At 36.5% G+C, this 16,555-nt stretch overlaps 3 protein-coding genes across 3 annotated transcripts; 1 reads left to right on the top strand and 2 right to left on the bottom strand.

Annotated features, from left to right (window-relative positions):
* Window positions 1–1,774: 1,774 nt before the first annotated feature.
* LOC306842649 (60S ribosome subunit biogenesis protein NIP7 homolog) lies at window positions 1,775–4,443 on the bottom strand. Its single transcript, XM_079373611.1, has 5 exons — window positions 3,932–4,443; window positions 3,470–3,556; window positions 3,165–3,303; window positions 2,800–2,940; window positions 1,775–2,331 (listed from the first exon to the last, which is right to left on the bottom strand). Exons 1-5 carry the CDS (start codon window positions 3,985–3,987, stop codon window positions 2,212–2,214), a joined length of 543 nt encoding a protein of 180 aa, XP_079229737.1. The 5' UTR covers window positions 3,988–4,443; the 3' UTR covers window positions 1,775–2,211.
* LOC306842647 (conserved oligomeric Golgi complex subunit 8-like) lies at window positions 4,018–11,553 on the top strand. Its single transcript, XM_079373609.1, has 5 exons — window positions 4,018–4,455; window positions 6,521–6,728; window positions 8,632–9,450; window positions 10,284–10,452; window positions 10,549–11,553. The coding sequence occupies exons 1-5, from the start codon at window positions 4,127–4,129 to the stop codon at window positions 10,947–10,949; spliced, it is 1,926 nt and encodes a 641-aa protein (XP_079229735.1). The 5' UTR covers window positions 4,018–4,126; the 3' UTR covers window positions 10,950–11,553.
* Window positions 11,021–16,535, bottom strand: LOC306842648 (RNA-binding protein NOB1-like). The gene is made up of 9 exons (XM_079373610.1): window positions 16,437–16,535; window positions 15,890–16,022; window positions 15,650–15,783; window positions 15,505–15,576; window positions 13,822–13,962; window positions 13,472–13,732; window positions 12,439–12,536; window positions 12,184–12,328; window positions 11,021–12,030 (listed from the first exon to the last, which is right to left on the bottom strand). Exons 1-9 carry the CDS (start codon window positions 16,491–16,493, stop codon window positions 11,764–11,766), a joined length of 1,308 nt encoding a protein of 435 aa, XP_079229736.1. The 5' UTR covers window positions 16,494–16,535; the 3' UTR covers window positions 11,021–11,763.
* Window positions 16,536–16,555: the final 20 nt, after the last annotated feature.

The following is a 16,555-nucleotide window of genomic DNA, read 5'->3' as shown; positions in this document are numbered from 1 at the left end:
AAAATAAAATTACATCTTAGTATTTTTATTTACTCTCATTAATTTTTGCTGCTTAATTAAAAAAAAATCATCAGCTATCAAATATAAAAATCATCATCAGTCAGTCCTGATGTTCCTAAATATAGACTTCATTTGCTTTATGTAATATATATATTTTCTCTTTTGATTTTGGTGTCATGGATATGTTTTTGACTGGCGTTGTGAGGTTCGCCTTGCTGTATGATTAGAAAATTTGTTATTTTTACTTTAAAAAATATATATAAAATATTAAAATAAATAATGGCTGTACATGAGGATTATAGCACAGCACTAAAAGGCCAGTTTGGATTGGTCTAGATAGATTTTATGAGGCGTAGAAAACCACTCCATTTACCAAGCAGAACAGATGCATATGTGTGTTAATGCTCTCGGATATTATGTTTACAATATTTGAATATGTATTGATGCTTTGGTTCTAGTATCACAGCCATTCAAGAAGTCCTGTGTAAAAGATGAAGCCAACTGCGTTTGAACAAAAAAGACTAGAGATAAATGGATATTGAAAATTTGAGCAAGTGTGACATTTGATGCTAGATAAATGATTATAGATTAAATAAAACTACAGAATTAGTAATGCTTTTGTTACTCTGCCATAAATATCAGTGTAATTCCAGCATTATATTTATGTTGCAACGAGTAATGAGTTTTTGTGCCAATTTTGTTATTCAGCATTAATATAATGACTGTCATATGGCAATGAAACCTTGTTTTAGACATTCCCTTCTCATTATTATGATTGGCTTTTCATGCATCGTAACTCTAGACTGGCTTTGTGTGACATTTACTTTAAAGAAACGTTTTGAGCCTTTCTAAACAAGTCTACGAGTTACTCGTTTTTCTGTAAAGGGAATATGTACTATATGCAATCCCTGAAGATCATGTTTTGAATTTGATAAGAGAAGACTTGCCTTTTATCAGCACATCACTAAGAATGTATCTCATGCTTTTTACACAATGTGTTAATTGGGTAAAAGAGGGAGTTTTCTTTGCATTAGAATAATTAGAGTTTTGCATTCTGTGCTATTATTACTACTGCAACAGTATTTGCCTGACCTCAACTATTTTTAAAACATGCTTAGGTAATTTTAGATGATACTTGACTGTAAAGAGGGATGTTTGCTCTTAAATGACCTTCATTAAACTCAGAAGAATAGCATTGGGGAATAAACTATTAGATATGTTATTTCTTGGTGGTTCGACCAAGCGTATTCCCATCATCAGTCTGATACGATCAGCAAAATCGGGTAACTTTGTCTCCAACTTTCACCTTTTCCCCACATTAGAGCTTTCTAGTGCTGCAGGTCTCACCGAGCGGGAAACGGGTCATTAAATGTCTCAAAGCTTCAAGCTCCTTTTAGCAGTGTCTGAAATGTTGGAAACAGGGTTTACAGCCAAAAAGCAAAGATTCTGTAAAATTGTCTGTAATAAATGGTGTAAACAAATATTGTTCTGATACTTTCAAGTGTCATAAAGTTATGATGTTCTTTCTTATGTAAAGTTATTTTACATAAAGTCATTAGATTTAAAAGCTATTCAAGCCTAAACCTGTTTTTTTTTTGTTTTTTTTATAACTTTTTTTCTATTTTAATATATTTTAACACGTAATTTATTCCTGTGATGCAAAGCTGAATTTTCAGCATCATTACTCCAGTCTTCAGTGTCACATGATCCTTCAGAAATCATTCTAATATGCTGATTTGCCGCTCGGGAAACATTTCTGATTATCAATGTTGGAAAAAGTTCAAAATAACATTTATTTGAAATATTTTATTACCAAGAATAACAAACATCTGGGGGGAAAACGCACTTTTCATTATTTGTTGCACCCTGTTTAGCAAATCAGTTTTCCTTTGTTACTAAACACATTTTTTTAACTACTTTGTATAAGATTGGTCTGGTTTGATCTGGTTTTGTATGGTACTACCCAGCCGCTCTGTATCATTTTAAAAATCAAAAGCATGTAATTCATAAAATCCCCAAAAATACTGATATTTCAAAACTTTGAAGTTTTACTTTTTTTGTATTTCTTTGATGCAGACATGTCACAAACAAAATATGTTTAAACACTGAAAACTGCTTGGAATTTAAAGTTGGGAAAGTCTGTCAAACTTGTGTAAAAGAACATCCAGTCACCAGAATGTAATGAACTGTCCATGAGCATTTTATATCCTCTTATGTGAGCGTGTCTTCACTTCTGATGTACTCGCCAATATCAGCCTGATGGAAAACCACTATGGACATGGGGTCGACCTTCCTACACTCCTGTGTGGTCTTCGCTGCCACTCCAAAGCCCTGAAGAGAGATCAAGGTGGTGAGAGCACCATACAAAATAACAATACTTTTCTTAAAGGAACAGTTCACATAAAATTGTACATTTGCCTCCCCCCAGGTTTGAAGAAATGTAGCATTCCTTCACTTGCTCACCAATAGATCCTCTGCAGTGAATGGGTGCCGTCAAAATGAGCGTTCAAACAGCTGATTAAAGCATCACAATTTTATTCCAAACATGCAGCTTTTGGCTTCACAGGACGTTAACCGATGGACTGGAGTGGTGTGGATTGTGATGTTTTTATCAGCTGTTTAGCACCCATTCACGGCGTAAGTGATCTAATGCTACGTTTCTCCAAATCTGTTCCAATGAACAAACAAACTACATCTTGGAGTAAATTTTCAGCACATTGTTTTATTTTGGGGTGAACTATTCCTTTAGCATGACCACTGTTGCTCCCTCTTGAGTATTTTCAAACAAAATAGTCTCACCAGCGGTACATCAGCCATGGAATACACCACCACTCCTTGGTACTGTGTTGTGTTTTCTGTGATTCTCCCCAGGCCAGACTTCATGATGTGGTTTCCGTACAGGAATGACTGCTCTGATCCCGGTTTCACCCACACCTTAAACTACAATGGCACACATGAGGTGCATTACATTATGAAATATGATATACTGTATGCACATAACCAGTCAAAAGTTTGTTAGTGTGTACATATATACAGACATAATCAAGTCACATTTACTTATATTGTGCTTTATACAATACAGATTGTTTCAAAGTAGCTTCACACCAATAAAAAAGAAAATAACTGTTAATATTGGAAAATACAAAATCAGAATTAATATGTACCTTAGCATATGGTGCAAGGAAATCGAGAGCAGTGATGTGCAGACGGAACTTCTGTGTTTTTGTGAACTTTCCGAAACACGTGCCAACTGATACCAGTTTATCTCGGGAGATATTTGTAGCCAACTTCAGAATTTTTTCACTAAAATGGAAAAGATGACACAAATAGATTACCATTCAGTTTAATGCACATTCATATTTACATTAGCATTAAATCAAACTGGCTACAAATGAATAGGAAACTTCCACAGGAAATGTTTATGGAGACCATATTTAATAGGAATATTAAAAACAGCTGACAACCTTACCTCATATAATATACTCGATCATTATGAAGTCTGAAACAGTAAGACCCATCTGGTCGATCAATAAGAAGTTTGATATTCTCCCCAATGCTAGAAACACAAAAATTGGGCGTACTTCATGCAATTGCTATTAAAACATACTTTAAATCTCATTTAAAATAACCCTGGGCTATATTATGCAGCACACATACACAATACTTATATATACTTATATAAATAAGACCTGTAAATAAGTAAACATTGCCAAAAATAATACAAATAACAGATCATAAATATTATACAATACATATAAACAACGATATCTCCTAATATTATACAATAATATAATACATTTATGATAAATAAAATAAAATACATCTTAAGAGTGTAGTATAGTTTTTGTACATGACATGATGACACAATCAAGCTAAACTGTTGTTAATACATTCCTGCTCTAACTGAGTCTTCCCGAAACATGCCACTTACTATTTGGAGAGTTTCTCAAACATCGTTTTTGTCTCTTCGTCTGTTAACGGACGCATGATGAAAGTAATAATTATATTCCTGCTAATGAAGCTCGAAGCGCGTCAGCCACGTGGGTAGGGTTCAGTCCGTCGCACACCAGTGACGTCGCGCCGTTTAAATAAAGTTTTTGTATTGTTTTGAATCAACGCTTCGATCATGGCTGCCGTAGACGTGGAAGATGAGAGTATCCTGGCCTCGATCTTTAAAGACAGCTTTCCTGAGAACTGGAGGGAGAAGCCGGACTTCGCGGCGTATTTGTCGCAGCTGAGCTCTTGCGGCGTGGATGAGCTGAACCGGGAGCCGGAGCGTCTGGCGGAGGAGCGGGCGCAGATCCTGCAGCAGACCCGAGAACTGGCCTTCACCAACTATAAGACGTTCATCAGGACCGCGGACTGCACACAGCACATCTACACCGACTTCAGCACGGTGGAGAACTGCCTCTCCAAACTACTGCACAAGCTCCCCAGCTTCACCGAGAGATGCAGGTCTGTGCTTCAACTCTGTCTGTGCAGGAAACAATGGAGGAAGGAAGATTAGACCGGTTATACGCCGTTTTAACATTTAATCTATAAGCCATGCCAGTATCTATTTTCATGCTACTAGTACTTATTCATTAGCTACTAGGCCTAGTACTTATTCTTTAGGAACTAGTGTTTATTCTTCAGGAACTAAGTTAGTGTTTATTCTTTAGGAACTAGTGTTTATTCTTCAGGAACTAGTGTTTATTCTTTTGGAACTAGTGTTTATTCTTTTGGAACTAGTGTTTATTCTTCAGGAACTAGTGTTTATTCTTCAGGAACTAGTGTTTATTCTTTAGGAACTAGTGTTTATTCTTCAGGAACTAGTGTCTTTTGTGAAGTTACTAGTACTTATTCATTAGCTACTAGGCCTAGTACTTATTCTTTAGGAACTAGTGTTTATTCTTTTGGAACTAGTGTTTATTCTTTTGGAACTAGTGTTTATTCTTTTGGAACTAGTGTTTATTCTTTTGGAACTAGTGTTTATTCTTCAGGAACTAGTGTTTATTCTTCAGGAACTAGTGTTTATTCTTTTGGAACTAGTGTTTATTCTTCAGGAACTAGTGTTTATTCTTCAGGAACTAGTGTTTATTCTTTAGGAACTAGTGTTTATTCTTCAGGAACTAGTGTTTATTCTTCAGGAACTAGTGTTTATTCTTCAGGAACTAGTGTTTATTCTTCAGGAACTAGTGTTTATTCTTCAGGAACTAGTGTTTATTCTTCAGGAACTAGTGTTTATTCTTCAGGAACTAGTGTTTATTCTTCAGGAACTAGTGTTTATTCTTTAGGAACTAGTGTTTGTTCTTTAGGAACTAGTGTTTGTTCTTCAGGAACTAGTGTTTGTTCTTCAGGAACTAGTGTTTGTTCTTCAGGAACTAGTGTTTGTTCTTCAGGAACTAGTGTTTGTTCTTCAGGAACTAGTGTTTGTTCTTCAGGAACTAGTGTTTGTTCTTCAGGAACTAGTGTTTGTTCTTCAGGAACTAGTGTTTGTTCTTCAGGAACTAGTGTTTGTTCTTCAGGAACTAGTGTTTGTTCTTCAGGAACTAGTGTTTATTCTTTAGGAACTAGTGTTTTAGGAACTAGTGTTTATTCTTCAGGAACTAGTGTTTATTCTTTAGGAACTAGTGTTTATTCTTTAGGAACTAGTGTTTATTCTTTAGGAACTAGTGTTTATTCTTCAGGAACTAGTGTTTATTCTTTAGGAACTAGTGTTTATTCTTTAGGAACTAGTGTTTATTCTTCAGGAACTAGTGTCTTTTGTGAAGTTACTAGTACTTATTCATTAGCTACTAGGCCTAGTACTTATTCTTTAGGAACTAGTGTTTATTCTTTAGGAACTAGTGTTTATTCTTTAGATACTATTGTCTTTTGTAAGGTTACTAGTACTTATTCTTTAGATTGGATACTAGATTAGTTACTAGTCTTTTGTAAGGTTACTAGTACTTATTCTTTAGATTAGATACTAGTACTTATTCCAATAGTGACTAGTATTTTTTTAGTGCCGTCAAATGATTAAGTGCGATTAATCGCATCCAAAATAAGTTTTTGTTTACATAATATATGAGCGTATATTTATTATGTATATATAAATACAAACACATGCATGTATATATTTAAGAAAAATGTTATATATACTGAATGTGTGTGTGTTTTTTTTTATATATATATATATATATATATATATATATATATATATATAACACTGAACACAAACATATATTATGTATTTTGGATGCGATTAATCGTTTGACGACACTAAATATAATTTTGTTAAGAAAAATTACAACTAGTACTATTACAGAAAATAATGGAGGAAGTAAAGATAAATGATTGACATATTAGTTTGACAGGTTATGTGTTTATTGATTTGATAGTGTATTTATGTTTGTTTTTTATTTTATCCATTTAAAAAAAAATTGATTGCGTGAATGAACAACATTATAGCTATTGTAACTGAAAAGGAATATATATATTATATAAAATATGAACAATACTTGAAGCAACTGGTTTCTGTTTTGTCATTTCTTTGCAGAGGTTTTATAAAGGAGGCAGAGGAGATCAGCATCAGCAGGCGTATGAACAGCCTGACACTGAATCGACACACAGAGATCTTGGAGATTCTGGAGATCCCTCAGCTGATGGACACGTGCGTGCGTAACGGATACTACGAGGAGGCGCTGGAGCTCGCCGCTTATGTGAAGAGACTGGAGAAAAAACATTCATCACTTCCTGTCATTCAGGTACATCTGATACTGTTCTGCACCAGAAATCCAAGATGATTCATTGTGTTTTACTATCACCTTTTTTCCAGGAAAATCAGTCACACTGGGTTAAAACTGCACTCAAAAAAATGATTATCCAACACTGTTCAGTTTATTTTAAAAAATAATTTTCATTTAACACCAATATGTTAAGTTTCCCATTTATACAATTGCATTGTGTTAAACTGACTTGAAACAGTTACGTTTTGGCTCAACTCAATATTTTCATTTTGAAATAACAAATGATTTTACTTGTGTAACTAGGAAGTGGATTTCCCCTCCCCATCATGCTTTGCACAGGGCTGGATAAGCAGAGTAAATCTTGAAATAAAATGTTATTTTAGGCATTTTTTTATTCAGATGATAAAATTGGGAGACTTGTTAATGTTTAATGCTCTTTTATGTTTGTATTTAAAAGAGTTTCTGGTATGTTATTGTTTTGAGGGGTTACCATTGTAGTAAAGTGTAGAGCATGTGCTTGAGTGGAGGACCTCCTAACATGAAGCAAAGTTGTTTTAATAATAAAAAAAACAACTATGGGCATGCCATGGATGAAACAATACCAGCTTATGCTAATGCCTAAAGTTAAGTAAATCCAACAAATCTTTCTTTTTTTTTTTGAGTGTAGAAGGATGTCTGCCTGATAATTTATTTTCCAGTTAAACGTTTTAGTTCAACAAGAATAAAAAAAATAAAATAAAAAAAAATCACTTCAATGTATCAATTTCATTTACACTATATTTGATAAAATTGAGTTGGCCCAACTCAATTACATTTCATCGCATTAATTAGTTTTTTATGAGTTGGGGCTACACATATTTATTGGATGGAAATCCTGCCCTCAATTAAATTGAGTTCATAGAATGAATAATTTTTTTGAGTGTGCATTGTTGAAAAAAAACCATAGTTAAGTCGTATTGGTGTCTTCTAGGGTAAATAATGTAAAATTGTGGTATCTAAAATGTTTACAAACACTATAAACATTTTAGTTTCCTTCACAACAAATGCTTTAAATTTAAAGAGAGAGTTCACCCAAATTTGCTCACCCTCATTTGTTTCAAACCAGTAAGACTTTCTTCCTTTTGAACACAAAATAAGATATTTTGAAGAATGTTGGCAACCAAACAAATGATGGTAGCCATTGACTTCCAAAGTATACAATAAAGAATTCATTGACTTTGGTCAACATTCTTAAAATATCTTCTGTTCAACAGAACAGAATGCATACAGGTTTGGAACAACTTGAGGGTGAATAATTAATTACACAATTAAACTTTTTGGGTGAACTATCGCTTTAACCTCTATTCAGAGCAGGATTGAAAAGTATAGACAAAATTTGATATAAATGCCAAGCTTAAACAGATTTAGTCAAAAGTGCCTCTGAAACTATCAGTTTGTGAGAAATGCACTATACAAATAAACTTGGGCTCACGTATATGGAGGACCAAACCTGCAAAGATTTTAAAGACATAAATGTGACCCTGGACCACAAAACCAGTCATAAGGGTCAATTTTTCAAAAGAAAAATCAATAATTTTGACCCATACAGTGTATTTTTGGCTATTGCTATAAATATACCCCAGCGACTTAAGACTGCTTTTGTGGTCCAGGGTCAAATGTAACAGTAGGAAAACAAATAAAGGAATAAATGGCTAGATAAAACAAACACAATTCAATTAATTTTAAAATAAATTTAGTCATTCATTAAATATTGTGTATATATTTTCCATCACTTATGATAATGTAACAACTTAAATTCCAGAAAATATGATACATTTGTTGTGCTCTTTTATAAGTGATAAGACTATAAAATGGACAATATAAATGACAAAAAAAAGGCAAATATTTCTACTAAATAATATTTCTGTTTGTGTTCTTTTAGGGAATTGTGCACGAGGTTCGACTGTCTGCTCAGCTCATGCTGAACCAACTTCTTCAACAGCTGCGTAGTAATACACAGCTGCCGGTTTGCCTGCGCGTGATCGGATACTTGCGCAGAATGGATGTTTTCACCGAAGCCGAGCTGCGCGTCAAGTTCCTGCAAGCCCGTGGAAGTTGGCTTCGATCCATTCTCGCCGCCATCCCAGGCGAAGACCCGTACTTCCACATTACCAAAACCATCGAAACCTGCCGTGTGCACCTTTTTGACATCATCACCCAGTATCGCGCCATATTCTCCGACGAGGATCCGTTGCTGCCGCCCGGCAGTCAGGCGTTGAACGAGAGCGCTATCTTTCACGGATGGGTGGTGCAGCAGGCGGCGCAGTTCTTGGAGACCCTCGATCGGGACCTCCAGCGTGGGGTGGGAAGCCGTTTGGACTCTCTGCTCGGCCAGTGCATGTATTTCGGGCTTTCCTTTAGCCGGGTCGGGGCAGATTTTCGTGGCCAACTCGCTCCCATATTTCAGCAGGTTGCCATGGAGACGTTCCGGAAGGCTATTCGGGAAGCAGTGGACAAGTTCCAAGAGGATATGAACTTGTACACACTAATCTCTCTGCCATCGATACTTGGAAGCACCATTCCGCCGGCGGTCCCGAGCACCCAGCCGGGCACACTGCAGCCCCCCATGGCCCTGCTGGATTTCCCACCTCTAGCCTGCTTCCTCAATAACGTCCTGACAGCCTTCAATGACTTACGCCTGTGCTGCCCTATTGGACTCGCACAGGAAGTTAGCAGATGTGTCGAGGAAGCCCTTATTAAGGTAATTAATTACATGAATAATATGTTAGAAATATACACTACAGGTAAGTTGTTTCTTATGGTTATAAAGGCTGCCTTTATTTGATCAAAAATACAGTAAATACAGAAAAATTGTGAAATATTATTACAATTTTAAATAGATGTTTTCTGTTTGTATATATTTTTTTTAATTCAGAAATCATTCTAATAAACACATTTGGTTATTTTTCTTATCAATGTTGAAAACAGTTTTCTTTTGGAAACCATTAAACATTTTCTTCAGGACTCTTTGATGAATAGCACGTTTGAAAGAGCGCCATTTGTTTGAAATAGAAACCTTTTATAACATTCCTTAACCTTTACTTTTGATCCATTTAATGCATCATTGATAAATAAAGGCCTATTCACACAAAGAACGCTAACTATAAAACTTATATATTACTATATTACCCTCATAAGTAATGTTATGTTTATTATAAGCATGCTCTGTAGTTTTGTAATCTGTAAAGCAGGATGGATTCTGATTGGCTGTCAATGTTTTTTTATTAATCCTGCATCACTTGGAAAAAAGCACTCTGGAAGGGATTCCAACTTATTGTTCCAATATTGTATTCCAGTATCATTCTTCTTTGTCGTTATTGTTAAAGTTGTGATGTGGACTAGCATGTTCTCACAGTAAGATTGTTTGAAATTTTATAGTCACCATCCTTGGTGTGATTTTTAATAATTTCTTTAAAACAAAAAATTGAATTCAAATGGACTTTGAGAAGATGGAGACATATTTACTTTGCTTCCTTGAACAATTATTCTCCTGTTTTGAAGCATTCTGATGTAGCAATGTTATTCTATTCTCAGGTGACCAAGCTGATCCTGGTTTTCCATCGAGCTGAGGAATCTGCCTTCAGTAGCCGTGAACGAGAGTTATTCGTTCAGTTCTGCAGTGCATTTGCTGAAGACATGGTGCCTTTCTTGAACCGATGTTTACAAGTTCTCTTTCCTCCAGCCCAGCTTGCTCTCATACTGGGTAAATATCCTCAGGATAAAATAATTTTTGTCCCATTCCAGAAATAAAAACCGGTTGCAAACACCATTTGATGTTGATCTTGTATTTGTATTGTAGGCGTTCCGCCAACCCAGGTTTATAAATATGGCAGTCTTGGCTGCATCAATGTGACCGTGGTTCTGGAGCCGCTGGAGTTTGTTCTGCCCCAGAAGGAGCCCGTGACCTCTGTCCTGGATCTCTGCACTGATCTGAGCAGCCTGACCACAGCTGAATCAGATCCCTCGACTGCACTCAAACCCGCAACCCCTCAAGAAGAAAAACCTGTACTGTCTGAACAACAAGAGCCCGTGTCAGCATCTGATCCTCATCTTTCTCAGAAAGAGAACATTTCTGCTGAAGCAGTCAGTACCGAGCAAAACAACCCGATCCTGGAGCCTGAAATTAACTTTGCTGTACAGGACTTGACAGAACCAGATGATTTGTCCACAACAGATATTAATGTTGAGATGTCAAAATAATAAAAAAAAACACTACATTGCAGGGTGTTTTGATAGCAAATAATCATCTTGACATACTTTTACCAGGGCTTGGTTTGCAGCTTTATTTGGAGACGGTAATGTAAGATGTGAAAAAAGTTCATTGAATCACATTTTCTATGACTTACAGAGGTCCCAAAATGTATTTGGACACTTAAGTCACAATTAATATCTGAATGTCATTGCATTAGATAATAAATGCCACTTCTGTTGATATTTTATTAACAAAGAAAGATGCACTTTTAAGGAAAACATTTTACATGATGACATGAACGGAATAAAAATTCATTTTGGATTAACCATTTTAACTGTTTTAATGATCTATGGATGAACTGTCCTTTTAAGTTTAACTTAAGTGCACATAAATCGTTGTGGCATCTGTATGTTCTTGTAATGTATTGCATTTGACTTCTGTTGTATGTTTTTTTTTTTTGCTCATTTTCCAGGGTGTTTGGGGGGGGGTTATTTAAAAAAACTGGAAAGAAAATATGCAGCTTGTTTCTGATATTTTGATATTCTTTATATTATAGAGTCAAACGTATTCTATTTTTCCCCATAAAACCTTTAGCAGTCTGCATGGAATCGCAAATAGTCTTTGCAAATTGTGTCTTTATATCACATAAATTAAGATTTCCATATCCCAATTTCAACTGGTACAAGGGTAGAATATGGAAAATATTTTGTAATATAGAGGTCAAGAGAAAACTGAAGTGGATCGTTCAAATAAATCACCAAACATTTTAATTCAATGTTTAGGGCATCCAGTCCACATTCTGCAGGTAGTGCGAGTACACAATCACTTCTTAACAAATTTTTTGCGTGCTGCGTTAGGATTTGTTCGCCGTCTTCCTCCTCTGGTCTGGGTGTCCTGCAGTTGTAAGCTCGCTGACCTGCTGTAGATATCATGCTCGGAGAACGGAGAGCTGCCAGCCAGGTAATCTGGGTCAAACACATTAGTCTTCTGACGAGCCTTTTTAGACAATCTCTGCTGGGGGAAATGCTGATCGTCCACCAGGTGTGGGTTGTTGGCGTGTTTTCCTCCTTGTGGCAAAGGCAAAGAGTACTGCAGAGGATGAGAGAAGAGACAAACCATAAGTACATGATAACTAGCAGAGATTTACATGACACTATTCAAGCAATACCTTCCAAATACCTAAATTTCTAATGCATTTAGCTCATAAATAATGTAATAAATAACATCCAAAGCATTACTCACCCTCTTTCCCTTTGGATTCAGCACTTTGGGATTCCTGGAAAAATGCATCTGCATGGTGCCGTCCTCATTAATGCTGACTGCAACCTTCTTCAAGGTGTTGTTCCCACAATTTGGACAGAAAGATTTGTTCATGTTTGTTGTTGTCCTAAAAATATGGAAACAACAGTGTCCATGTAACACGCATCACTTATTAGTATAAATGTGTAATTATTCCTGCTCCAAAACATTATTTACCGAGGTGAATCCATCACTCACTTGAAGCAGGCATGACAGCGCAGAATGTAACTCCTGGTGTATTTAATAAGCATCCCATTAACAGACAGCACATGCAGTCCAATCTGAATGAGAACATTCTGTCAGGAAAACAATGAGACATTAGGTGTTTGTTACAAAATAATGGAAATAATTGACTACATTTGCTTAATGTGCATGATTAAAGGAATCATTTTGCTTTATTTTACTTGCTCACAAATGGATCCTCTGCAGTGAATGGGTGCCGTCAGATTGAGAGTCCAAACAGCTGATAAAAACATCACAGTAATCCATATGCCTCCAGTACATGAGTTAACATCATGTGAAGTGAAGCTGTGTTTGTAAGAAACAAATCCATCAAGGCGTTTTTGAGTTCATAATCCATAACACTTCTTCCAGTGAAAAACTCCATCTCCTGTTGTCCTCTCACATCAAAACCATAGACATATTTGTTTTGAACTGTTTTTGCTTGTAAACGCTGCTTGAGTGGTGCATATATCTCTTTTCATTCAGATGAGTTAACTTTTTCACTGGAGGAAACAATATTATGTATAGAGTACTTGTATTCTACATGGAAGCAATGATTTGAAGTTAAAAACATCTTAATGATAGGTTTCTCACAAACACACAGCTTTTTGCTTCACAAGACATTGATGTACTAGAGTGGTATGGGTTACTGTGATGTTTTTGTCAGCTGTTTGGACTCTCATTCTGACGGCACCCATTCACTGCAGAGGATGCATTGGTGAGTAAGTGATGTAATGCAAAATTTCTCCAAATCTTTTCTGATAAAGAAACAAACTCATCTCCATCTCGGATGGCTAGAGGGTGAGTACATTTTCAACAAATTTTAAGTTTTGGCTCAACTATTCCTTAATTACGTGCACATAGTTTTAATGAACAATAATTGCTTTCTTAGCTTTTCTGTGCTAATGTAAACAAGGTTCACGATTGTGACAATATGATATTATAAAATATGTGAAAAACATGTTTTAATAGATTGTTTCCAATATGTCTAATCAATGACCACAAGTACCTGCATGGCAAAGTCAGTGGTCACGCAGCCCACTTTGACATCTGCTGTCGGTGCCCAGTTACCAGCATCCATCTGGACTTGCTTTATGTTGCTGGGAGTAATCCAACCTCCACCATCATCCTCCTCCTCCTCATCGCTGCTTTCTTCTTCCTCAAGTTGGTCTTCATTTGAGCCATCGTGTTCTTCAGATTCAGCCAGCTGACTGTCAGCGGACAGGTCAACAGACTCTAGTTTGTCTGTGACTGTGATGGCATCTGCAGCCTAGACAGAAAGAAAGAAAGAAGGAAAATATGATTTCTTCTTCTCTAAAGTGACTCTGGCAGCGTTTTGGATGTTGTAAGATTCCTCACCAGCAGTTCCAGAATGTCATTCTCAATGCTGGGCAGAGGACTCCTCCAAAACTGAAAGCTGTTGAATTGTGAACTATCGGGGTCTTGTGGCTCGTTTGTTGTAGGTGGGCTTTGGACAACTGTATTTGGATTATTTGATGACTTTTGGAGAAAAGAAGCAGAAATTAATAGGGGCCCTTAAGGTAGATCAACATGATTATTATTATTATATTAGCCATCTGCTGTCTATGTACAGTGGGGAAAAAAATTATTTGATTCCCTACTGTTTTTATACGTTTGCCCGCTAACAAAGAAATTATCAGTCTATAATTTTAACGGTAGGTTTATTTGAACAGTGAGAGACAGAATAACAACAAAAAATAAAAATAAAAAACATTAAAAAAGCTATAAATTGATTTGCATTTTAATGAGTCAAATGAGTATTTGATCCCCTATCAATCAGCAAGATTTCTGACTCCCAGCTGTCTTTTATACAGGAAAGGAGCTGAGATTAGGAGCACTGTCTTAAAGGGGTTGTTACCTGAATAAAAGACACCTGTCCACAGAAGCAATCAATCAGATTCCAAACTCTGCACCATGGCCAAGACCAAAGAGCTGTCCAAGGATGTCAGGTACAAGATTGTAGACCTACACAAGACTGGAATGGGCTACAAGACCATCGCCAAGCAGCTTGGTGAGAAGGTGACAACAGTTGGTGCGATTATTCGCAAATGGAAGAAACACAAAATAACTGTCAATCTCCCTCGGTCTGGGGCTCCATGCAAGATCTCACCTCGTGGATTTTCAATGATCATGAGAACGGTGAGGAATCAGCCCAGAACTACACGGGAGGATCTTGTCAATGATCTCAAGGCAGCTGGGGCCATAGTCACCAAGAAAACAATTGGTAACACACTATGCTGAGAAGGACTGAAATCCTGCAGCGCCTGCAAGGTCCCCCTGCTCAAGAAAGCACATGTACAGGCCCATCTACAACTGCACCGCATCAAAGGGACGATGGACGGGGCCATGTACCGTCAGGGCCAGGGCATTGAAAATGGGTCGTAGATAGGTATTCCAGCATGACCATGACCCAAAACACACGGCCAAGGCAACAAAGGAGTGGCACAAGAAGCAGCACATTATGGTCCTGGAGTGGCCTAGCCAGTCTCCAGACCTTAATACTATAGAAAATCTGTGGAGGGAGCTGAACGTTCAAGTTGCCAAAACTACAGCCTCGTAACCTTAATGACTTGGAGAGGATCTGCAAAGAGGAGTGGGACAAAATCCCTCCTGAGATGTGTGCAAACCTGGTGGCCAACTACAAGAAATGTCTGACCTCTGTGATTGCCAACAAGGGCTTTGCCATCAAGGACTAAGTCATGTTTTATGAAGGGGTCAAATACTTATTTCACTCATTAAAATGCAAATCAATTTATAACTTTTTAAAAATGTTTTTCTGGATTTTTTGTTGTTATTCTGTCTCTCACTATTCAAATAAACCTACCATTAAAATGATAGACTGATCATTTCTTTGTCAGTGGGCAAACATACAAAATCAGCAGGGGATCAAATAATTCTTTCCCCACTGTATATTTGCTTTTTGCTATAAAAACACCAGCATCAAACTGGAAAAAGCCATGGATATTCATTTACAATAACATTACTCAAATACAATACTCGCATTTGCAAGTAATGTCTTACTTTTGATGGAAAATGGAAACCTGCAATGCCAACAGGAGTCTCTGGATGTCTCTGTGTACTGCATATTTGGACCTGAAATGCAAACAGAAGAATAACAATGTTGAATGAATGTGAATTAAGATCTGAATTAATCAATCATCAGTACCTTTTTCTCAGGTTCTTTCTTCAAATGCTCAGTTCCCACATTCTCAGTTTCCAGTTGATAAGTCAGAGCCAAGACCTTGATGTCTGTGGCTGAAAGACTGGGATAGTCTCCTGTCTTTTTAGCAAATTCTGTAACTGGGATTCAAAGTAAATCTTTTTTTTTTTTTGCATAACACACTTTCAGCATTCAAATAAAGGCATTCAGCATAAGAGCATTAGTAATAGAATAAGTCATTATTACCAAATTTGACGTGCTCTGGAAACGGTTCTTTTAAATTGAGCTTGTATGGCAAAAAAGCCAAACTCCTTTTTGTTGGTTTATCCCGAATTTCATCAACAACATCCTTCAGGGTATAAATGTTCTTTCCAATCTCCTAAAACAAAACACACACACACACACACACACACACACACAAACAATGTGATAACAGACACAATTTTCTAATTTCACAAAAATATTATACATATTAAAAATATTAAATTATAAATTATTATGACTGAATTAATTGATGCACCACGGTAAACTGCAATCCAAACCACTATAAAAACACACCAAGATACTACAATGGTAGAAAACCACGATTTTTTGTTAGTGTGTCGCCTTTATGTAATAAAAAAAACACAATCGTGCCTACATACAATTTATTAATTATTTATTATAACTCCGCAGTACAGCACACGTGCCAGTTCTGTCATTTATCCTGCGTCACAGTCATTAAAATTGACATTTCTGAGCAACAGTGTTAAAATAATCAAATAAGAAGCCAATGTCATCAACAATAACTCACTTGCAGAGGAGCCCTTTTGAGAAAAGCGCCAGCATCAGCCACAACATGCTCCACCATGATCGCCGCTGCACTGTATGACAACAGCGAGTTCTCGCGAGATTACACGGTCGTCCCGTTAG

This window comes from Barbus barbus (genome assembly GCF_936440315.1).
Source record: "Barbus barbus genome assembly, chromosome: 23".
Taxonomy (NCBI): Eukaryota; Metazoa; Chordata; class Actinopteri; order Cypriniformes; family Cyprinidae; genus Barbus; species Barbus barbus.
This window is presented reverse-complemented; position numbering and strand designations above follow the sequence as displayed.

Excerpts from the sequence above, each read along its gene's own strand:
- LOC306842649 (XM_079373611.1), bottom strand. The coding sequence starts at position 3,987 with ATGCGTCCGTTAACAGACGAAGAGACAAAAACGATGTTTGAGAAACTC. Across the intron at positions 3,557-3,931 it reads TTTGAGAAACTCTCCAAATA|CATTGGGGAGAATATCAAAC; the intron begins GTAAGTGGCATG and ends TTGTGTTTCTAG. Across the intron at positions 2,332-2,799 it reads CCATGGCTGATGTACCGCTG|GGCTTTGGAGTGGCAGCGAA; the intron begins GTGAGACTATTT and ends ATCTCTCTTCAG.
- LOC306842647 (XM_079373609.1), top strand. The coding sequence starts at position 4,127 with ATGGCTGCCGTAGACGTGGAAGATGAGAGTATCCTGGCCTCGATCTTT. Across the intron at positions 4,456-6,520 it reads AGCTTCACCGAGAGATGCAG|AGGTTTTATAAAGGAGGCAG; the intron begins GTCTGTGCTTCA and ends ATTTCTTTGCAG. Across the intron at positions 6,729-8,631 it reads CATCACTTCCTGTCATTCAG|GGAATTGTGCACGAGGTTCG; the intron begins GTACATCTGATA and ends GTGTTCTTTTAG.
- LOC306842648 (XM_079373610.1), bottom strand. The coding sequence starts at position 16,493 with ATGGTGGAGCATGTTGTGGCTGATGCTGGCGCTTTTCTCAAAAGGGCT. Across the intron at positions 16,023-16,436 it reads TCAAAAGGGCTCCTCTGCAA|GAGATTGGAAAGAACATTTA; the intron begins GTGAGTTATTGT and ends GTTTTGTTTTAG. Across the intron at positions 12,031-12,183 it reads TGAATCCAAAGGGAAAGAGG|TACTCTTTGCCTTTGCCACA; the intron begins GTGAGTAATGCT and ends CATCCTCTGCAG.